This window comes from Aquarana catesbeiana, linkage group LG04, assembly GCF_042186555.1.
Source record: "Aquarana catesbeiana isolate 2022-GZ linkage group LG04, ASM4218655v1, whole genome shotgun sequence".
Classification (NCBI taxonomy): Eukaryota; Metazoa; Chordata; class Amphibia; order Anura; family Ranidae; genus Aquarana; species Aquarana catesbeiana.
The window spans coordinates 310,862,353-310,886,377 of NC_133327.1; the positions used below are offsets into that span (position 1 = coordinate 310,862,353).

Genomic DNA, 24,025 nt, shown 5'->3' on the forward strand with positions numbered 1-24,025 from the left:
AACTAAAAAAAGTGAGAAAAAGATCAAAATGGCGCTAACTGGTCAATCAAGTGAAAATACATAAATGGCAAAAAATTAATGAATGAATAAATCAATAAACAATATTGAGTGATCAAAAATTTTATATAAATGTGATATATATATATATATATATATATATATATATATTATATATATATATATATATATATATATATATATATATATATATGATAATATGTGCACAATAGATAAAATCAATAAATTGTGTGATTGCTCAAAAACAATCATAAAAAAATATAAAAGTTCATAATTTCTGTGATTCGTCAATTCAAAATATGTTTGCTATTTTGACTCTCCAACACCTTGATTCTGTGAGTAAAAGTGCTTCCATATTCCAAAGTGCTCCACCCAAAGTGAGATATAAATTACGCTCACCAGAAGAATTCGGCCAGCAAGTGACCATCAGGCATGTATAGTATAAATACAGATTCCTTCAATTCATGGGTAAATCTCCACCTTATTCAACATCTATTTCTTCTCCTCATTAAATGCTCAGAAGGGTACTGCCATCCAATAACCATACAACGTGAGTCTATGGGTTAACCTCTTCGGCCAATGGATATGACCTCCACATATCCATTGACGCGTGTATGCGTGAAATGCATAGAAGAGAGGCTTGAGACACATACAAACAGGAGCTCCTCACTTCCGCCGGTTGCTGAAACGCACGCTGCTAGTCAGACAGCGGTATGGGATTGGTTTCACAGACCCCAGAGCTGCTAATGTGTCGAACATTTGCTAGATTGTACAAATGTAAGTGCAGCAACTTTTTTTTTCAGTAAAAAGCATTATTACACTATTACCTGCTTTCTGTGGCTCATTTGGTGGAGCCAATTCCACAGAGCCCTTGACGGGAATAGGAGACAGGAGCTGATTATTGTGGAGGTCATATCCATTGACTGAAGAGTATAGTTATTGGGTGGCCATACCCAGGGCTTTTTTTCTCAGAAAATAGGGATGCAGGAACTCAACCACGACCCCCCTAAACCCCCCCCCCCACACACACACCCCTCCAGATTGCATCAAATAGTGGGTGTGGTCAAATTTCACCGGGAGGGTGTGAAAGGGGCATGCAGAGTTTGAGGGAGGTTGCATAGAGAAATTTAGGAGTGCGCTACGTACATAGTGCAGAGTTCAGGAGTGTGCTACGTACATAGTGCAGAGTTCAGGAGTGTGCTACATACATAGTGCAGCGTTCAGGAGTGTGCTACGTACATAGTACAGAGTTCAGGAGTGTGCTACGTACATAGTACAGAGTTCAGGAGTGTGCTATGTACATAGTGCAGAGTTCAGGAGTGTGCTACATACATAGTTCAGAGTTCAGGAGTGTGCTACGTACATAGTTCAGAGTTCAGGAGTGTGCTACGTACATAGTTCAGAGTTCAGGAGTGTGCTACGTATATAGTGCATAGTTTAGCCTTCTTCCACAGCTGCTTACCTCTCCATCCCCCATTCACATCTCACCCCAATTCAGCTCTGACCTCTGCATGCCACCCCCCACTTCCACTGCCTCCATCCCCCCCCCCCCCTCCTCCTTTAAAGCTCCACCATATTCCACATATCTTACTTTTGTTGCTGTATTAAGCTAAAGCACCCATCCGACTCCAGTACCTCCTTGCACACTGTAGGTGGCTCCACTTCTCTCACTTGCAGGAAGATCATCCAGTGTGGGTGTCAGAATCCGCACTGCACCCTGGGCACCTGCAACTCCCTTGTCCTGATCCTGCACTCATTAAGAGAATCTTAGGAGATCAGATCTGTGGGAGACAAGCTGTCGCTTGTGAACACAGAAGCTGGATTTCTGATAGTGGTGAGCAGGGAGCAGGGAGCAGGGAGCCTAAACTAAAGGTAGTGGAACTGAGTTCCACCAAGTTCCAGCTGAAAAAAAGCCCTGGCCGTACCCTTCTGAGCATTTAATGAGGAGAAGAAATAGATGTTAAATAAGATGTAGATTTACCTATGAATTGAAGGAATCTATATTTATACTATCCATGCCTGATGGTCACTTGCTGGCTGAATTCTACAGGTGAGTGCAATTTATATCTTACTTTGAAATACTGAAGCACTTTTACTCACAGAATCACGGTGTTGGAGAGTCAAAATAGCAAACATATTTTGGATTGACGAATCACAGATATGATGAACTCTTATATTTTTTTGTATGATTGTTTTTGAACAATCACACAATTTATTGATTGTATCTATTGTGCACATATTATCATATATATAATCACATACAATTTTTGATCTCTCAATATTGTTTATTGAATTATTCATTCATTTTTTGGCATTTATGTATTTTCACTTGATTGACCAGTTAGTGCCTTTTGATCTTTTTCTCAAAAAAAAAGAAAACTTAAGCCTACAAGTGCTTTTTTTTACCACTACTATTCATTTACACTGGCGTTTGAAATTTACAAAAGCAGCAATTTAGAAACTTGTTGGAAGGTTTAGCACTGGGAAACACTTTTTGAAAAATAAAAAGTGCATTTTATATACAACTATATAGATCTGACCAAAATGAGGGACAAATGAGGAGGAAAGAGGGACAGAGGGACATTGCTCCAAATCAGGGACAGTCCCTCCAAATCAGGGACAATTGGGAGCTATGGGCATGTGCCCCACATATCTTGCCTGGTGCCTAGGGTCCTGTCACCACTGCTTTTCAAATTCTCTGTTTGTAGCTGTGCAAAATGTAGCTCGCAGGCAGTCACATTTTTCTGTAAGGAGGGTGGCCTTAAACAGCTTTTCTGCTGATAGGAGTGGCTCAGGGGACAGCTGTATATACTTTTGACCCCTGTACATTACACACTTACTATACAATTGACTCCTGCACTATGTGCTATACATATACCTGACTTATGCACTATGTACGGTACATTACATACACCTGCCCTCTGCATTATGTACATTACACACACCTGATCCCTACGCTCTATGTGTTACATACTCCAGACACCTGCACTATATACAATACATACTTCTGACCCCTGCACTCTGTATGTATGTTCAAGTTTTAAGCCTCTCCCAGTGTAAGCACAATTTTGCCACAGTCTGAATTCCCTGCAGTGTGTCTAGTGCGCTGCTTCATTTTTCATCTCTGGTTACCCAAATGTGCTTCCAAATCTTATAATTTAAAATAGCTGACCCCCCTAGGAAAAAAATTATCATTGCACCTGGCATTTAGTCGTTAGCCTAAAGTTCAGCTTTAAAGCGAAACTTCAGTAATTTTTTTCATCGTACCATCTATTAAATCGTCTGCCCTTGTTGTTTTAACTTTGGATAGTAAAACATTTTTTTTCTGCCAGTAAATACCTTATACAGCCCACTTCCAGTTTCTTGTCTGGTAAAAAGCCTAGGCTTATGACATCATGCACAGCTCTCGCTCACTCTCGTGAGAGTTTGCCAGGAAGGGGGGGGAGTCATAAGAGGGCCAATGAGAGCTGCAGAGCTGGAGGTGTGCCTCTGTGTTTTCCTTTGTAAATCCAGGAGGTGAACAGGCAGCAGCTTCAGCTGCCCAGTTAAAATGGCTGCAGTGGAGATTTCTGCAGCATGTTTGGCAAGTACAGAATCACAGTATATATAAAATAATATGCAAAGTTGTTGGAGGGAAGCTTCAGAATGGCAAAGATGTTTTTATTACAAATTATGTGAGCAGACTGCAGTTCCTCTTTAACCTTTGAACACGCCATAGTTATGGTTATAATATTGTTTAACTATTATTTTTATTAAAACCATGTATTATGGCCACCAAATAGAGCTGACGATGAAAGGAAATACATATATTAGACTGGTTACAGGGATTATTCCTCTCCCTCCTTTCTGTAAACATCTACCTCACCTAAAAAATGCTAATTTTGTCAGTGATGTTACTCTGTCCTACCTACCATTCAATGTGATGGCATAATGTACACTGAATTTTATTGCTTTTTTACTGTTTATATGTGCCCCAAACATTTAGAGGATTTTTCTCAGTTTGCTTAGAGTACATGTTTTGCAAATCCTTTCCTCAGAACGAGTTTAGAAAGCCATCATGCTTTTTTGAGACCTCTATAAATGCATCAGTGCAGTTGAATCAACATAAACTAGTATACACATTATACTAGTGCACTGAAAAGCACAAATAATTTCTGACACTCTTATGCCGCGTACACACGACCAGACTTTCCGGCAAACTAGGTCCGACGGTCTTCCCGACGGACTTTCGGTGGAATTCCGACGGACTTTCCAAACGAATTGACTTGGCCACAAACGAACGGACTAAGTCCGTTTGTAAGTCCGTTCATTTTGAACGTGATGACGTAAACGGGACTAAACAAGGAAGTTCAATAGCCAGTAGCCAATAGCTTCCCTTGCGTTGTATTTGGTCCGTCGGACCAGCACACGAACGAACGTATTTCCTGATTTAAGTCCGTCGGAATTGAGTCCGTCGGATAGATTTGAAACATGTTCTATTTCTAGGTCCGTCTGATTTTTTCCCCCGAAAAATGAACAGATTAGTCCACATACGATCGGATTGTCGTCGGACCTAGTCTGCCGGAAAGTCCGGTCGTGTGTACGCGGCATTAAGGCTACAGCCTGTGCCGACAGGCTTTTGTTCATGTCAGATGGGTTTTGCATTCCTATACAAGTTTATCTGCATGCAAAACCCACCTATAGCAGGTCAGAAGAAGGGCAACTACAGATCAAATGCACCTGTGGATGAATTCTGAATGATTTTAGAAGCATCTCAATCTAATGTATAAAATCAATGCCACTGACACAGGCCCTAAAAAGAGACGAGCTTGGGCATCCTCCAAACTCATCTCTACTTTTTTTTTTCATTATAACTCTAATCAGCTATGGCCTAGGACAGTGATGGCAAACCTTGGCACCCCAGATGTTTTGGAACTACATTTCCCATGATGCTCATGCACTCTGCAGTGCAGCTGAGCATCATGGGAAATGTAGTTGCAAAACATCTGGGGTGCCAAGGTTCGCCATCACTGGTCTAGGACATTCCATTCCAAATGGGGGGGATGCTGGTAACATCAGTGTCTTTAAATGGACACATACCAATATTTGGCCAAAGACATTGACAAAATATGGTCATTTGTCCATATAAGGGGACTGACATCACCAGCAACCCACCCTTTATTTATGTGGGCTGTGGGGTGGGAAATGACCCGGTCTGCAGATGACTGGAGTGAAACAAAATGAGATTTTGATGTTCAAATAGACATGAGTTCAGAGAAAATGCCCAAGACTATATCTAGCCCTGATTTTCAAATGCATTCAGCATTTACATTTTCATTGTGATAGGCTATTAGGATGTATCAGGTGGGAGGGAGCTTCAAGTGGTACGGGTACTTTAAACTCTAGGTGTCTGCAGTTTTTTTATTTTTGTCAAAAAAGCTCTAGCTAAAAGTCACTTTTAAGTAGCTGCTTGATATTTTTAAGCCTAATTACTAGATACTTTAATATGTTCAGTGGCAGATGAAGCTTCCTCTAGTTTTCTATGTGATCAGATCAAAAGGATGAAAGATGCTAAAAAGGAAATGTCAACTAGAATCATATAAGATAAGCTGTATAGTAATTATCTGAAAATTGTACTAAATGGAATTTACAATACAAATATTAATACATTTTTTAACAACATTTAATGTGATTGTGTGACATTAATCATGAATTGTAAAGAATCTAAAATGACCTTTTATAGGTATTGCAGTAGAGACATTCTTGTACATAATAAAAGAAGATTCAAGATACAGGATAAACATCATTAGCCAGAAACCAATGTTTGAACAAAGTCTGAAGTATATAGTTCAGGTAATAAATAAACTTCCTCTGGAACCTGGGGCTATTTTAATGTGTTTGCTAATCTTTATTAATTTATGTGAAGGTACCTAAAATGTTAACTGCTCAAGGAAGTTGACTGTTCTTTTGTGATTCAGAATTCTGAAATCTCATACACTGTATGATGGACATAAATCCAAGAAATGTAATCCACAATCAATGTTAAAGAGTAACTCCCCTTCTGTTGAGGAAAACATTCCCCTCTGGGTGATCTATATACATTGCAAGGATTTTGACAAACTTTGTTGCAGATTCCTACCTTTTGTTATTCTGAAGAAATCACTGTTTGTCTATGTCCATGTGGAAAGTAAATCTAATGGGAGTGATTTCATAATTGTCAACCAGCTGCTGCACTTGCAGGGCTCTAATGAGGAAAGTGTCAGGGTCTGCATCCCTTTAGACGGGATATTTTTGTTGCAGGGGATGCCTGAAATCTGACTTGTATCTTAGGACAGACTTCTGGGAAAATCAGTAAGCCAATCTCACAAGCTGGAAAGTATGTTTCGGGGGGGGGGGGGGGGGGGGGGGCATTCTGTACACTTTCTGTGTACAGAACACCTCCAGGTAGCCATATTGCATTGCATTTTACAGAAAATACAGCAGATTGAAAAGGAAAGGTAATTTTTAATAACATTCAGCCCTGGTTCACATTGGAGCGATTTGACATGTCAAATCGCATGCCAAATCAGCGGCAATTGCCGGTAATGGCACCATCCAAATTGGAGCGACGCCGCATTTGCCACGCCACACCAATTGCCAAAAGTAGTTTCTGTACTACTTTTGGCGATTTCAGGTGCAATTTCGATTGACATCTGTGCAGCAACCCACACAGATGTCTCTGAAATCACCCCCGAAGTCGGGACTAACATGCGGGAATGAAATCGTGCTAGTGCAGATGAACTCGATTTCATTCCCGCTGTCAGTGTGAACCAGGGCTAAATTACAATATGACTTGTGTCGCAATTGTATACGCTATATTATTATTTTTTTTATTTGCTATTTTTTTCCCCACTAAAGTGGAATTACCCTTTAACCATTCACAACGCTATTCTGTTGAAAATCTTACATCCTACTGAATAAAAATGGTATCAGTCTTATGTCCATTTTCTTCATGGTTATATAATTGACGTACAGTCGACCACCGCAAAGTCACGGATCAGAGTTTGCAGCTTCATTCGTTCGCTGATTTTTCCTCTCCGGCAGATGCAGCCTAGCATTCCCACATCATAACAGTTTACCACTTGTAGCTATCTTGAGTGTTTCGCTGAGTGTTTTCATGTTTTTTCCTTTTTTTCTTCTTAAAGCCCTAAGATGCCATCCAAACGCCCTGCACCATCCAAAGCTTTTGGCAGTGAACCTAAGCGCCAGAAGAAGTTTAAAAATAGGCATTTTTTCACACTTCGCAGGTGCTCTACGAATGTAACCCCCATGAATTTCGGAGGTCGACTGTATATACAAAATACTCACATAATTTTTTATATAATAAACATTGGATTTGTTACAATGCCATAGAGCTGTAGAGCTCCTTAATATTGAATGAACAAAACCCCTTGCAAAATTATTAGGATAAAGTAAATGCTTTTTTTTTTTTTCCAGATTCAAGTACAAAGGAGTGACAATAAACCCTTAACCAAAGAGGAAAGAGAAAAAAATGTTTCTGTAAAAATAACTCAAAGCACAAGGGTATTCGCCTTCAGGGACATTATGCCAATCAGCACTGCAACTTTTAATGTCTTCTTGCAAAACTATACCCTTTCAGAGTCTGGAATTGTCAGTCTAGAATTTCCTATTCCTCAGTCATTTCCAATGACACAACTGCAGGTGAGTACCAAAATATATATGAAAGAATCTAAACATCTGAAACAACATCACTCTTTACTAGAGATGATGCCAACATTGCCACAGTGTGCAAAAGGCAGTCTAATGTTAATTATTGATCTCCAACTCTTTTGTATTAAACTGAGTCCAGTTTTTATACTATGTGTTTACTGTCCATAAATGGAAAAAGTTCAGATTCAACGTTACTGTGTTGGCTATACTGTCAAATAGTATATATTTTCAACCAAGGTGCCCAGACACCCTGGGATGCCTTCAGGTGTTTTCAGGGGTGCCTTAGCAAAATACCTAAAAAATGACCAAACATTGTATGCAAGACAGTGGGTGGATCCAACCTTCCTTTTAGTTAACCACTTCATCCCCGGAAGATTTGTCTGCTGAATGACCAGGCCATTTTTTGCGATTCGGCACTGCGTCGCTTTAACTGACAATTGCGCGGTCGTGTGACATTGCACCCAAACAAAACTGACGTCCTTTTTTTCCCACAAATAGAGCTTTCTTTTGGTGGTATTTGATTGCCTCTGTGGTTTTTATTTTTTGCGCTATAAACAAAAAAAAGCAACAATTAAAAAAAAAACCCCACAATATTTTGTACTTTTTGCTATAATAAATATCCCCATTTTTTTAAAAAAAAGCTAATTTTCTTTCTCGGACATCACGGGACACAGAGCCACAGTAATGGGTTATGTAGGTACCACTAGGTATTGGACACTGGCACACCCTAATCAGGAAGTTCAACCCCCTATATAATCCCTCCCCTTCCAGGGATACCTCAGTTTTTACGCCAGTGTCTTAGGTGTTGGATGTGCAAAGATGTCCTGTGCTGAAGCTCCAAAGGGAAGATCCTATATCCTATACTGGGGCAAGCCAGGCGAACCGGATCCATTCAAAGTGTCTTTTCATGGCCGAATTGGATGGTACTCGGACCTCGTGTCCGAAGAAACGAGGTTTTACCTGTAACGCTTCTCTTTTTAGAGAGCTGGACCCCGCAGATCAGGAAATGGCTTTAAACCTCCTAATTTCTGGCTTGGTGCTTTACAGGGCCAGAACTGCAGGATCCCCCTACTCGTAGGGGGCCCCAGTCTCTGACGGTTTTTGCAAACGTAGCCCACCGTGAGAGGTGAAGATTGGGTCTGTGTATACAGAATCCTGCGGCTGGATAAGGTAAGAGGAGATTCCACAGAATTTTGAATTCTAGTGGGTTTTCTCCTTTAAGGTAAATGCATGCTATGCCTATTGTGACCACCGGGGGCTGCCAAGAGCACAAACCTTCTCATGCTGATTCTGTCTCAGCGTTCGCTGCACAGGCTCTTCCGCCGGCTCCAGGTAAGATGGATGGGGGGTTTTCTCATCTGGGATGTTCCCCCCAGGCTAGGGGCAGGCTTCAGGTATGCTGTAAGGCGGTTTTAGACCGCACTGTTACCGCCGCTGCCGCCGCCTCCAGGCCGCCTTTGCAATGCAGGGCCCATCACTGCCGGCCTCCTCCTTCCTCCCCCTCCCCCAGCCTTCCTCCATGCTTGTCAGGAAGGGTCGGCTCGCGCGGGAAGCGCTCGTTTTTCAAAAACGAGGGGGGGGGGCGGGGCGTCAGCACAGCGTCAGCATGCTCAGACGCCCACAGTGCCAGAAAGCATGGCTATTTAAAAGCACACTTTACAGGTGCTCTGAGCCTTGGAGGGACACAGAGCTGACAGTTGCATGTAAGGTGGGACACAGGCATTCTCCTAGGCTGCATTTACTAAGGGAACACCAGACTGGGCATTTGGTAGCAGGGCTTTGCCGGACTACATCGCTCAGCAGTTAGTGTTCATTTTTGGATACCTCACACCTTGTTGCTTTGCACTATGGGTAGAAGAGGTTCAATTACCCCCAGAACCAGAGACACTAGGGGATCTCCTTCAGGTTCTGAGGACCCCCTGTCTGCTACATCCTCCCCTCCTGAGGGGCCAGGGACGGCTAGCCAGGGAGAGCCGTCGGGGTCAGGGGCTACACCTGCTTCTGGCACTTCAGCCCCTGTATACATTACACAGGAGGTTTTTTCCTCAACCATTTCTGGGTTAGAGGAAAGATTAATGGCCATGATTACATCTTCACTCAGTGGAAGAAAACGTACTAGGCCTTCCTCTGTTTCCCAAGACCCTCAGGCAGAGGAACTCTGGGATAAAGGAGACAAATCCCTTTCAGAGGATCAGGATGGGACGGATGATTCCTCTTCGGAGGAATCAGGTGGAGAGGGACCCTCTGCGACTTCCCAAGAGGAGAAAGTCTTAGTGCAGATCCTTACTGGATTGGTCCGCTCCACATTTAAGTTGCCTGTACCTGAGTCTGTTAAGGAACCTTCCTCTTCTTTGGGGTCGCTGAAACCTTCTCAAACAGCACATGCTTTTCCTGTTCATAATTTACTTGAAAAGCTCCTTTATTCTGAGTGGGATCACCCAGATAAGCGATTTCTTCCACCAAAGAAGTTTTCAACACTTTATCCTATGGAAGAAAAATTTATTAAGATGTGGGGAATACCGGCCATTGATGCGGCCATTTCTTCTATAAATAGTAGTCTGACTTGTCCTGTAGACAATGCGCAGATGCTCAAGAATCCTGTGGATAAAAAGATGGAATTGAAGGATGTTTTTTCCTTAGCAGGATCTGTGGCCCAACCTGCAGTAGCAGCGATTGGAGTCTGTCACTACTTTAGAGACCATGTTAAACAGGTCATCAAAGTATTACCTGAGCAGCAGGCCCAGGGGTTTGCTAACCTTCTTGCGGCCTTATGTTATGTTGTTGACGCCATCAGAGATTCTATCGTGCAAACCTCTCGTCTTTTACTTGGGTTGGTGCATATGCGTAGAATCTTATGGTTGAAAAATTGGTCAGCTGAAGCACCATGTAAGAAGCTCCTGGCTGGGTTTCCCTTTTGTGGGGAAAGGTTGTTTGGAGAAGACTTGGATAACTATATCAAGAGAATCTCTTGTGGGAAAAGCACTCTCTTACCTGTTAAGAAGAACAGTAAGCGTCCCTCTTTTAAACGGACTCTTTCCCCAGCGCCATGGGCATCAGCCTCCATGCAGTCACGACGGCCTCCTCCGTCTGGGGCAAGAAACAAGAGTCAACCCCAGGGACAGAAAAAGTCCTGGGGGAAGAAGTCTTCTAGACAAGACACTAAGGCCTCTTCATGAAGGGGCGCCCCCGCTGGCTCGAGTGGGGGGAAGACTGCTGCAGTTCTCTAGGCTCTTGCAGGATGACCTCCAGGACAAATGGGTAATCTCCACGGTAACCTTAGGGTACAGACTGGAGTTCCAAGAATTTCCCTCTCCTCGTTTCCTCAGATCAGGTGTTCCCATAAACCCAGAGAAGAAGCAGTCGCTCCTTCTAGCGATAGAGCGACTTTTGTCGCAAGAGGTCATTATGGTGGTTCCCACAAAGGATCAAAGATTGGGCTTCTATTCCAACCTTTTTATGGTCCAAAAACCAAATGGGGATGTCAGACCCATTTTGGATTTAAGAGATCTGAATCGATTCCTAAGGATACAGTCCTTCCATTTGGAATAAATTCAGACAGTAGTCTCCACCCTGCAGGGAGGAGAATTTTTGACATCAATGGACATCAGAGATGCATGCCTACCTGTGCCCATTTTTCCTGCTCAGCAGAAGTGTCTGCAGGCAAAGATCACTGCTTTAAGGGAGCTGATTCTGACAGTCAGGACCAAGAAGGGTCCTTCTGTCCGCCTTTGTATGAGGCTGCTGGGGAAGATGGTGTCTTCATTCAAAGCAGTTCCCTATGCTCAGTTCCATTCAGGACTACTGCAACACAGTATTCTGTCGGCCTGGAACAAGAAGGTTCAGGCATTAGACTTTCCAATGTACCTGTCGCATGCGGTGAGTCAGAGCCTCAGTTGGTGGCTCATACCCGAAAACCTGCAGAAGGGGAAATCCTTTCTACCGGTTGCCTGGGATCCTCTTGCAGGCGGGACGGATGCGTTGGTGATTCCGTGGCATCGGTTCTCACTGATTTATGCATTCCCTCCTATTCTGCTACTGCCACGACTCCTTCGCAGGATCAGGCAGGAAAGGAAGTCGGTACTTCTGGTGGCCCCCGCTTGGCCCAGAAGGACTTGGTAGGCAGAAATAGCAAGGATGACGATGGGTTCCCTGTGGACCCTACCGGTACGCCCAGACCTGTTATCTCAAGGTCCAGTGTTCCATCCTGCCTTACAAACGCTAAATTTGACGGTTTGGCTATTGAGACCCACGTTCTGAAGAGTCGTGGGCTTTCAGGTCCTGTCATATCTACCTTGATCAATGCAAGGAAGCCAGCTTCCAGAATGATTTATCATAGAGTCTGGAAAGCTTATGTATCCTGGTGTGAATCCAGGGGTTGGCATCCCAGGAAATATGTCATAGGTAGAATTCTTGATTTTCTACAATTAGGATTAGAGATGAAGCTGGCCTTGAGTACCATCAAGGGCCAGGTTTTGGCCTTATCAGTATTGTTTCAACGGCCACTTGCTTCGCATTCTTTGGTCCGAAACTTTATGCAGGGGGTGATGCGTCTTAATCCTCCGGTTAAGGCGCCCCTAAACCCCTGGGACTTGAACTTGGTTCTGTCGGTGTTATGCCCCATACACACGGTCAGATTTTCCGATGGAAAATGTCCGATCGGAGCGTGTTGTCGGATATTCCGACCGTGTGTGGATTTTCCATCGGATTTTCTGACACACAAAGTTGGAGAGCAGGAGATAAAATTTTCCGACAACAAAATCTGTTGTCGGAAATTCCGATCGTGTGTACACAAATCCGACGGACAAAGTGCCACGCATGCTCAGAATAAATAAAGAGATGAAAGCTATTGGCCACTGCCCCGTTTATAGTCCCGACGTACATGTTTTACGTCACCGCGTTTAAAACGTTCGGATTTTCCGACAACTTTGTGTGACCGTGTGTATGCAAGACAAGTTTGAGCCAACATCCGTCTGAAAAAATCCATGGATTTTGTTGTCGGGATGTCCGAACAAAGTCCGACCGTGTGTACAGGGCATTACAGATACAGCCTTTTGAACCAATACGTCAGATTCCTTTGGTCTTGCTGATGAGGAAACTAATTTTTTTGGTAGCCATCTCTTCTGCTAGAAGAGTATCAGAAATAGCAGCTCTTTCCTGTAAAGAGCCTTACTTGATTGTACACAAGGATAGAGTGGTACTGCGCCCTCATCCTAGTTTTTTACCGAAGGTGGTTTCAGATTTTCATCTAAACCAAGACATTGTTCTGCCTACCTTTTTTCCAGATCCCTGTTCTTCGGAAGAAAGGTCACTACATTCTTTGGATGTAGTAAGAGCAGTCAAGACCTATCTGGAAGCAACTGCTCAGATTCGCAAGACGGATGTCTTGTTCGTGCTGCCAGAGGGTCCCAATAGAGGACAGGCAGCGTCAAAAGCTACCATTTCTAAATGGATTTGACAATTGATTATTCAAGCTTACGGTTTGAAACAGAAGATTCCTCCGTTTCAGATCAAGGCACATTCCACAAGGGCTATTGGTGCTTCTTGGGCAGTGCATCACCAGGCCTCTAAGGCTCAGATCTGCAAGGCCGCAACCTGGTCTTCAGTCCATACATTCACCAGATTCTATCAGGTGGATGTGAGAAGGCATGAGGATATCGCCTTTGGGCGTAGTGTGCTGCAGACAGCGGTACAGGGTCTTCAGGTCTGATGGCCCTACTTGGTTGTGATTCCCCCCCCTCAGTTGGCATTGCTTTGGGACATCCCATCAGTTATTACTGTGGCTCTGTGTCCTGTGATGTCCGAGAAAGAAAATAGGATTTTTTATAACAGCTTACCTGTAAAATCCTTTTCTTTCAATGGACATCACGGGACACAGAGGTCCCGCCCCTCTTCTAATACACTTATATTGCTTTGCTACAAAACTGAGGTATGCCTGGAAGGGGAGGGATTATATAGGGGGTTGAACTTCCTGATTAGGGTGTGACCAGTGTCCAATACCTAGTGGTACCTACATAACCCATCAGTTATTACTGTGGCTCTGTGTACCGTGATGTCCATCGAGAGAAAAGGATTTTACAGGTAAGCTGTTATAAAAAATCCTATTTTTTCTCACTTTAGGTCGATATGTATTCTTCTGCATATTTGTGGTAAAAAAAAAATCGCAATAAGCGTATATTGATTGGTTTGCGCAAAAGTTATAGCGTTTACAAAATAGGGGATAGATTTATAGCATTTTTATTATTATTTTTTTTTTTTTTGTTACTAGTAATGGTGGCGATCTGCGATTTTTATCAGGACTGCAACATTATGGCGGACACATCGGACACTTTTGACACATTTTTGGGACCATTGGCATTTATACAGTGATCAGTGCTATAAAAATGCACTGATTACTGTAAAAATGTCACTGGCAGGGAAGAGGTTAACACTAGGGGGCGATCAAGGGGTTAACTGTGTTTCCTGTGTGTGTTTCTAACTGTAGGGTGAGAGGACTGACCTAGAGGAAATGACAGATCGTGGTTCCTAGCTATTAGTAGGGGTGCAACGGATCAAAAATCTCACGGATCGGATCGATCCTCGGATCAGAGTCACAGATCGGATCATTTTCAGATCAGCAAAAAAAACCCAAAAAAAAACCAAAAAAAAAAAAAAACCACACAAATCTTGTTACACCCACCGGAGTTTTAGATTTAAAAGCTATTTTCAACACAAAACCGAGCTTATATGCATAAATACAGTATTTGTGCATATAAGCTCAGTTTTGTGTTGAAAATGGCTTTTAAATCTAAAACTCCGGTGGGTGTAACAAGATGTCCGCTTGCCCCCTTCTCACTCTATCATTATTGTACTGTGCAGGAGTGTGGGGTGTAGCAAGATGGCGGCGACGAAACGTCACTTCCTGTCGAGACAGCGGCCACTTCCGGGTGTACTAAGATGGCCTTTCCTATGGCTGAGGCCGAAAAGTGCTCCGCGGAACGCGGGTGTGCCGATCCGCGGAGGGTGATCCGTACGGATCACAGATCGGCAACGATCCGTTGCACCCCTAGCTATTAGGAACACACGATCTGTCTCTCTTCACAGAACAGGGATTTGTGTGTTTACACACACACTTCTGTGTTCTGCCTCTTGTGCCCGCGATCGCTCGTGGCCAGCGGTCATCGCGACCGTCGGCCACGAGCATCGGCACTCCCCGCAGTGCAGCGGGCGCACGCGCGCCTGCTATCCCGATCCCACGAGCCGATATATAGCTACGACGGCTCGCGGGATCGTGCCGACCTGCCGCAGTAAAATGACGGCGGCTAGTCGGCAAGCGGTTAAACAAAGCCACCATTTTTTTTTTCTTGAAATTAATATGCATGAAGTGTGTATGATCCTGCTCTGTGCGGTTTTCCTCCAGGTACTCTTATTTCCACTGAAAGGCACACTGATTGATTCATTACTGTCCAACCAAGCTAGTCCTACAGTGTGTTTGTTTATAAAAATGTAGAATGAACTCTATATTGTAGCATGTTTTAGCGGCAAGGATTGATGTGGTTTGTTCTGTGCATGTAAAGCTCTGGGTAATATGTCAGGGCTACAAAAATACGGTAAAACCTTGGATTGCGAGAAAATAATTTGTTCCCGAAACATGCTTGTAATCCAAAGCACTCGTATATCAAAGCAAATTTCCCCATAACAAATAATGGAAACTCAGATGATTCGTTCCACAACCATTTATTCATATGTCCTGCAGTTTATAGTCCATATAAAAAGATTATAGCAATGGGACCAGGTTGTGTAACCATAAAATGTCCATTCACAAATGGCAGCCTCCACAAGGGGATTAGAAGCAAAATCCAGCAGGAGCTACAGAGTATAAAAGAGAAGAGAGGCACCTCTAAGTGTAGCAATATGGTTACATTTAATGAAGGTACAACATTTAGCAACTCACATGGTTGATGATTAAAAGAGGCACATCTAAGTATGCAGGCATCCGGGGTAAAGCTGTCCACATAGACCATGCTCCGCACCACCAGCTCTCACTGCTGTCAGTCTGCAATCGTGACTGGGAAGACTACCCTACAGTAGAGCGTTCTGAAAGCGAGGCTTGAAGCACTTGTGGAGCGCAGTGTGGAAGGGATGACGCCGATGGCAGTGCAGAGGACGGTCTATGTGGACAGCTTTACTCTGGAAGCCTGCATACTTAGATGTGCCTGTTTTAATCCTCAACCATGTGAGTTTCTAAATGTTGTACCTTCATTAAATGTAACCATATAGTGGGACCCGGAGGAAAATCTAGACGGAGGGTCGGCATGACTATGGGAGGAACAGGTCGGCAAGGGTTAAGTTTTTACTGAGTTAGTTTTGGAGAAAAGGCGTAGCTTACCTTATTGGAGGATCAGGTCAGGTGTTTGGGGTGGAGCAGGAAAAGGGGCTTGGGTAGTTGCACAGGCTGTTGGGAAATCATTCCAGAATATTCCTTGTTGGTAGAAGTTCTGTCGGCCCCTGCGGAGAGAAATACAGGCAAGATGAGCGATTTGGAGGCCTTGTGGAACTAGGTCAGGGCTGCAGCCTCTACACGGGGTCCTCAGTGGCTCCAGCAACAGTTATTAGGCATGTTAGGGGGGTCGGGGGTTGATCCATCTCCTCCTGGATCTCCCCCTTCATCTAAGCGCGCTAGGAGGGTTCGCCCTCCTGAGCGTTTGAGCCCTTCACATACCCCCCAGGTCCGGTGGCCGCATGGGAGCTCCACACGGAACCCTTCAGTGTCCCCTGCTGGGCCATCAGCTTCTGGCCACAGCGGAGGGCCTGGGAGGAATCCCCAGCATCGGCGGGACCTGCGGGAGGGGGGGACGCTGCGCTCTCTTCCCCCCTCCTCCCCCTCTGCAGTAACACAGGACAATGCGGCCGGCTCTCCTGCTGATGTGCCTAGCAGGAGGCCGGCTCGGTGCGGGACACAGTCGGATGCAGGGAGGGGCGGGAGCCCTGTCCCTTCTGGAGCGGTGGGCAGAGCGGACCGTGTGTGCCAGGAGGTCCGGTACCTGCGCTCGTCGTCGGCGTCATCTGGAGGCTCAGTTCCCTCTCCTGGGGCTGGAGCGTCGGCTCGGCGTGGGAAGGCTGGTGATACAGGCAGCAGAAGGCAGTTGGCGCCCTCTGCTGCTTCTCCACAGACATTACAGTCATCTTCAAGCAGAGATAGAGTGACAGCTGTACGGGGGAGTGGCCAAGCTCAATTAAAGGGCCGGCGACCCCCTTCCACGGTTGGGGGTGCACGTGAACCCCGCAGCTGTCAGATGGAGGCGGATGAAGATGCTGGTACGCCGGGGCGTGCGGAGCCAGAAGAATCGAGGGGAAGGACGCCTGCGGCACAGTCCGTGCGTGAGTCGTCAGCAGAATCCGGCGAGGTGTCCAGCGATGACGGCGATGGGCGATCACCAACCGTGCACCCTACTGTGCAGAGTCAGCTGGGATCCGGATGTGCAGCTGCTCGGGATTCGGTGCGCAGGCAGCCTGGTGAGTCCAATTTTATTTCTGCTACTTCTGTAGGGCAAGGTGTTGGGTTCACGGTGGGTGGACAAGGGGGGTCACGGGACAGGGAGCAAGCGGGTCAGATAGGTAGGGAACCTGGTGTGGCGGGTTTGGCGGAATTTTTTGCGGGTTTTCGGGAATTGTTGGACCGTTGCGCCCCACCTGGGCCTTCTGGACCAGTAGCGGGGCCGACGGGGGCGTGGGTCCCTGCCGTGACCACGTCGGATGGTTTGGGCCGTGATGCCCCCGTTGCGCGTAGTTCTACGCTGCCGCCGGCGGTGAGCACGGCGTCCCAGCGGGAAGGACAAACGGATACAGAGATCCCATTATCCTCGGCGGTAGTTGAGTCTGCTTCTCAGACGGTGAGGGTCAGTGGCACGGAGTCGCATAATGCTAAGGAGTCGGGGGACGATGGGGTTCGTTTGGGTGATAGAGCGCATGGTGATGTTTATGTATGCTTCGAGGGTCCGTTAGGGGTGCATCTCAAGCCCAAAGTTAGGGAGAGGATTTGGCGGGGGGAATATGTGGAGATATTCTCCCTCTTGCCGCTAGAGAAGTTTAATATAGATAAAGGTAAAGCAGATGAGAGTAAAAAGGAGGAGGAGGAGAGGCGACGTTGGCGGCTTATCCCTAGGACTTTTTCTAACTGGCTGCAAGCCTTTGCGATATTGGCCAGCGTCATAGGTGAAAAGGAGCCGGAGAATTGTTCTCCGCTTTTTTGCTATTTAGACGCTATTGGGGAGGCTTATAGGGTATATGGAGGACTGGCATGGCTTCGCTATGATGAACAGTTTCGCCAGCGAAAAGCTGTCAGGCCTCAGCTAAGATGGGACCATAAGGATTTTGGGCTTTGGATGAAGCTCATGGTGCAGGCTCGGGCTTCGGGCCAGCCCTTTCCAGGAGGGGGCGGCGGTTCAGGCGCTGGGCAGCTGGCCTCACAACGAAAAAACTACTGTTGGCAGTTCAACGAAGGAGCGTGCCGCTTTGGCGCGACCTGTCGGTTCCGTCATGAGTGCTCCGGATGCGGAGGCTCTCACGGTTTTGCCAAATGCTTCAAGAAGGGGAAGCTGCAATCTAGTGAGTCCGCTCCGAAAAGGGAGGACGCCGGTAAATCTGTCCGAGATGCTGCCGTACCTAAGTAGGTATCCCAGAAGGGAGGCGGCGGTTTTTCTTGCCGAGGGCTTCACCTATGGTTTTCGCATTCCTTGTTCGCTACCCTTGTCTGGGGATTCTGTGCCCAAGAATCTGAAATCTACTTCTCAGTTTCCTCAGGTGGTGATGGATAAGTTAGCTAAGGAGGTGGAGATGGGTAGAATGGCTGGCCCATTCGATCACCCACCCATACCTGTGTTGCATGTGTCTCCTTTGGGGGTGGTGCCTAAGAAGGAACCACATAAATTTCGGCTGATACATCACTTGTCGTATCCTAAGGGATCTTCGGTGAATGATGCGATTGAGCCTGATTTGACGTCGGTGTCCTATACGTCGTTTGATACGGCTGTCAGTTGGGTTCAGAGATATGGGCAGGGGGCATTATTGGCTAAGACGGACATTGAGTCCGCTTTTCGTTTATTGCCGGTTCACCCGGATAGCCAGCCGTTGCTGGGTTGTTTTTGGGGTGGGCAGTTTTTTGTTGACCGTTGTCTTCCCATGGGTTGTTCTATTTCTTGTTCTTATTTTGAGACGTTTAGTACCTTTGTCGAATGGGTGGTTTGGGAAGAGTCACAAGTGCGCTCGGTTCTGCACTACCTTGATGATTTTCTTTGTATTGGCCCCCCGAAATCCACGGTTTGTTCGGTCTTGTTACGAACCTTGGAAGGCGTGGCGCGGCATTTCGGGATTCCTCTTGAGCCGGAAAAGACAGAAGGGCCTTCGACGGAGATGCAATTCTTGGGTATCATGATTGAGTGTCGCTTGCCGACGGCTAAATTGGAGGACTTGCGATTGTTGGTGAGGGCGGCCTTACAGGCAAAGAAAGTTAGGCTGAAGCAATTACAGTCTTTGCTGGGGAAGCTTAATTTCGCCTGCCGCATCATGCCGATGGGGCGCATTTTTTGCTGTCGCCTGAGTGCCGCTACTTCGGGGGTACGAATGCCACATCATTTTATTCGGCCGAACACAAGGCAGATCTGCGGGTATGGGAGGAGTTTCTGGCCACCTATAACGGGAGGTCCTTGTGGATGGCCCCGGTGGTGTCGCCCTTTGATTTCGATTTGTACACGGATGCGGCTGGCAGTTTGGGTTTTGGGGCGTACTGTCAAGGGGCATGGTGCGCGGAGGCGTGGCCGGAGGAATGGCGTGTCGCGGGCTTCTTGAGTAATCTGGTGTTATTGGAGCTTTTCCCGATTGTGGTGGCAGTGGACATTTGGGGGTCTCGCTTTCAAAATCGGCGAGTTTGTTTTCACTGTGATAACATGGGGGTGGTGGCAGTTGTGTCTAGTCTGTCTGCTTCGTCTCCGCCCGTAGTGCGTTTATTACGTTTTTTGGTCCTTCGTTGTTTGAGTTTGAATTGTTTTGTAAAAGCTGTGCATGTACCGGGTGTGGAGAATTCCATTGCTGATGCCTTGTCTCGTTTTCAGTGGGACAGGTTCCGGAAGCTGGCGCCGGCGGCGGAGCAGAGGTCGGTTCCTTGTCCTACGCATCTGTGGAGACTGGCATTGGAATAACTGGTGGCTTGGTACGGCGTTCGGTGAGTGCGGGAGCATGGGCGGCTTACTCTTCGGTTTGGCGTGAATGGGACGGACTGGTAAGTTCCGTGGGGGGTTGTGTTTCGGACCAGGACAGGCTTTTACTGTTGTATGTGATTGGGACGCAGTTTTCCAAGGGAGAGTCGGTATCGAAAATGAACAGGAGATTGACTGCGTTGGCTTTTCTTCATAAGCTACAAGGCCTGCGGGATATTACGAAGGACTTTATGGTGCGTCAGGCCATGAAGGGTTTCCGGCGCGGACGCGTGGTAAGAGATACCAGGCGCCCTGTGTCTTTTGGGCTGCTACAGGATATGGTAGGAATCTTGCCCAGGGTTTGTTCCTCGCCTTATGAGGTTCAACTGTTTACAGCAGCTTTTTCTTTGGCTTTCTTTGGAGCCTTGAGGATTGGGGAGTTGGTGAGCAAAAATAAACGCGGTGCAGGGGGTTTGATGTTTTCGGAGGTGCAGATCAATGCGTATAGCGTTCAGCTCCTTATCAATAGATCTAAAACTGATCAATTGGGCAAAGGGGTTTATGTGACGTTATTTAAGGTGCTTCCGGAGGCGGTGTGTCCGGTACTTTCTGTTCAGCGCTTTGCTCAGGTTCAGAAGGGCGTGCAAGGGCCTTTTTTACAGCACGAGGATGGTTCATCCTTGTCGCGTTTCCAGTTTGTGGCAATTTTTAAGCGCTGTTTGTTGACGGTTGGAATGCCAGCCTCTCAATTCAATACTCATTCTTTTAGGGTAGGGGCAGCTACGGAGGCAGCTCTTTGGGGTTTGAGTCCACAGATGTTTATGCGCATAGGGAGGTGGGAATCTGATCGTTTTAAAATTTATGTACGTCCGCACATGCTATAATGTTTTTCATGATGTTATTGATCTGTTGTAGTTATGTTTTGGGCTATATGTTTTCTTTGGTTGTCTGTTATAGGTTTTCCTCAAGGCCTGGTGTGGATTCTGGGCGACTCTTATGTCTTCTGGGGGGCGATCAGAGCGGATGCGCGGCCCGAAGGGAGACAGCTTGGAGTTCCCCGGAGTGAAGCAGTATGCAAATGGTTGGGAGTTAGAGACATGATGTGGGGACGGGTTCTTCCGGAATTCCACTATTATTCTAGAGTGGACAGGCCTCCTGATGTTTTGGTGCTCTCCGTGGGAGGGAATGATATGGGGGTCCGGGCAGCTAGGGACATTGTTCGGGATGTAAAATTTGACATTCTGCGACTGATGCGTGACTTCCCTGGTGTTATCATAGTGTGGTCAGACATAGTGGCACGACACACTTGGCGACATGCGCGTTCTGTTGAACGCTTGAATAAAGCCTGGATAAAGGCCAACAGGGAGATAGGGCGTTTTGTGTCTCGTCTTGGGGGTGTGGTGGTTCGCCATCGGGATCTAGAAGACTTATCTATTAGGTATTGGAGGGATGATGGCATACATCTAAATGTGGTTGGAACTGATTTTTGTTTTTTAGGATTGCAGGAAGGGGTTCAGAGGGCTCTGCAGGTGTGGAGGGACTCGCTTCAGTGAGGTGTCACTCAAGCTCGCATGGCGGGTCAGGGGGTATTTGGGGGGTCAAGAATTATACAGTTTATTAAATTTTGGGGGACTCATACAGGGTATGGGATCCCACCTTGGTTGGTTGTTGGTGGTTCTCCCAGGACTTAGGTCCCATGGGAAAGAGAAATTGGAAAGTCACAATGTCCTCGAGTCGGCTGGGGCACAGCTGAGGTCACAGTTGTTATTGATAAAAATGGGACCCCAAACACCCCCTCCTGGTGTTAAAAATTGTTCTGTTTATGGTTATATATATTTTGTTAATAAAGGGCTGTTGTGGCCATTAAAACCCATGTCACGCAGCGTTGTGTGGTTATTATAGGTTTAAGATAAGTGTAAGACCGTAGTTGACGAATCCTATAGTCAAGTGGGACCCGGAGGAAAATCTAGACGGAGGGTCGGCATGACTATGGGAGGAACAGGTCGGCAAGGGTTAAGTTTTTACTGAGTTAGTTTTGGAGAAAAGGCGTAGCTTACCTTATTGGAGGATCAGGTCAGGTGTTTGGGGTGGAGCAGGAAAAGGGGCTTGGGTAGTTGCACAGGCTGTTGGGAAATCATTCCAGAATATTCCTTGTTGGTAGAAGTTCCCTCCCTCCCGCCCTAAACTTGGTTATGGGTTTATAAAAAAAAAAAAAATATATATATATATATATTTATAGTTTTCTTTCAAATTTGTCACAGCAGCTGGCGGGTCAGGGGGTCTTTGGGGGGGTCAAGAATTAAACAGTTTATTAAATTTTGGGGGACCCATACAGGGTATGGGATCCCACCTTGGTTGGTTGTTGGTGGTTCTCCCAGGACTTAGGTCCCATGGGAAAGAGAAATTAGAAAGTCGCAATGTCCTCGAGCCGGCTGGGGCACAGCTGAGGTCACAGTTGTTATTGATAAAAATGGGACCCCAAAGACCCCCTCCTGGTGTTAAAAATTGTTCTGTTTATGGTTATATATATTTTGTTAATAAAGGGCTGTTGTGGCCATTAAAACCCATGTCACGCAGCGTTGTGTGGTTATTATAGGTTTAAGATAAGTGTAAGACCGCAGTTGACGAATCCTATAGTCATGCTACACTTATGCCCCGTACACACGACCGGTTTTGCCGTTGGAATAAACTCTGAAGGTTTTTACGACGGAGTTCCAACGGAATTCCGCTCAAGCAGTCTTGCATACACACGGTCACACCAAATTCCGACTGCCCAGAACGCTGTGACGTACAACACATACGACGGGACTAGAAGACGGAAGTTCAGTAGCCAATAGCTTCCATCTCGTACTTGCTTCAGAGCATGCGTCGTTTTTGGTGTGTCGGAACAGCATACAGACGAGCGGTTTTTCCGATAGTAATTTGTTCCGTCGGTAAAATTTAGAACATGTTCTCTATCTAGGTCCTTCTGAATTTTCGACAGAAAAAGTCCGATGAGGTCTACACACGTATATACGATAATAAGCTCCCATCGGACTCTTTGTGTCGGAAATTCCACTCGTGTGTACGCGGCACTAGAGATGCCTCTCTTCTCTTTTATACTCAGTTGTGATGTGACGCTACTTGTATATTGAGACATCACTTGTTTATCAACTCAAAATGTATTAAAAAAATTAGCTTGTCTTGCAAAACACTCTCGAACCAAGTTACTCTCAATCCAAGGTTTTACTGTAATGGAAATATATGCAAAAAAAAAAAACAGCAAGTCACAGGTTTAATTGTGCACTATTACAACCTTCGAGCCACCAGTGTCGTTGGTTGATGAGGAGGATGTTGGGTGCCTGTGCAGCATCCTTGTTTGGCCCCCCACCCCTCCCTGTCAGCACTGGGGTCACATTAGCTGAGTGAGGGAGAGAAACTGAAGAAGAGAAACACTGGAATACTTGTCAGTACCAATGTGAAAAGGTGTGTTTATTTTGGAAGAATCAATCACATCTAATGTTGGGTGTCCTACGTGTGTGGATGTTGCTGCAGTATGTAAAACTATTAGTTTCGTTTTTTACACTTTAGAATGGGGTGCCCTGAGATAAGATATTGTAGATATATTGTAGGAGGTGAGCAGAGACTGAAAAATGTTAGGCTTCCAGACTCCAGGGTAATATCTTTTCAGGGACATGGAACAGAAGCAGTTCCATGAGTGACCTATTCTCTGCTGCGTTATGCAGATATCATATGTGAATACGCAATCAGTTAACAAAAAAATGAAAGTCCATATATATATATATATATATATATATATATATATATATATATCTCAAACATTGCTGTGAGACATGAATGGATGGATCTTCTATATGTTTCCAATCATCATGTGAGATTAAAGTGCTAGATGCTTCAAATAAAAGTGCTTCACCTGAAGTGGTATATCAAAACACTAATTTAATTAATTGTACTGCACTACTTTATTATTTTTCATCTGTTTATTAGCTTCACTAATTTTAGAAGCAGCATCAGTTGATAATAGTGTATGATAAATCGAATCGGCGCCTTACCCATCTTCCTTTGTATTAATTGTTACGCAGATATCAATTCCTAAAGCACCACAGGCTCCACGGCGCAGCCTGAATTTTATCAATAAACTTTAAAAT

At 45.5% G+C, this 24,025-nt stretch overlaps 1 protein-coding gene across 1 annotated transcript in view; it reads left to right on the top strand.

Moving 5' to 3' along the window:
- LOC141140044 (CD109 antigen-like) overlaps nucleotides 1-24,025 on the top strand; it is a 138,159-nt gene that overhangs the window by 38,060 nt on the left and 76,074 nt on the right. Inside the window, exons 10-11 of the mRNA XM_073626806.1 lie at nucleotides 5,741-5,850; nucleotides 7,474-7,698. Coding sequence (XP_073482907.1) covers nucleotides 5,741-5,850; nucleotides 7,474-7,698 — 335 coding nt within the window. The remainder of the gene's footprint in view (nucleotides 1-5,740; nucleotides 5,851-7,473; nucleotides 7,699-24,025) is intronic.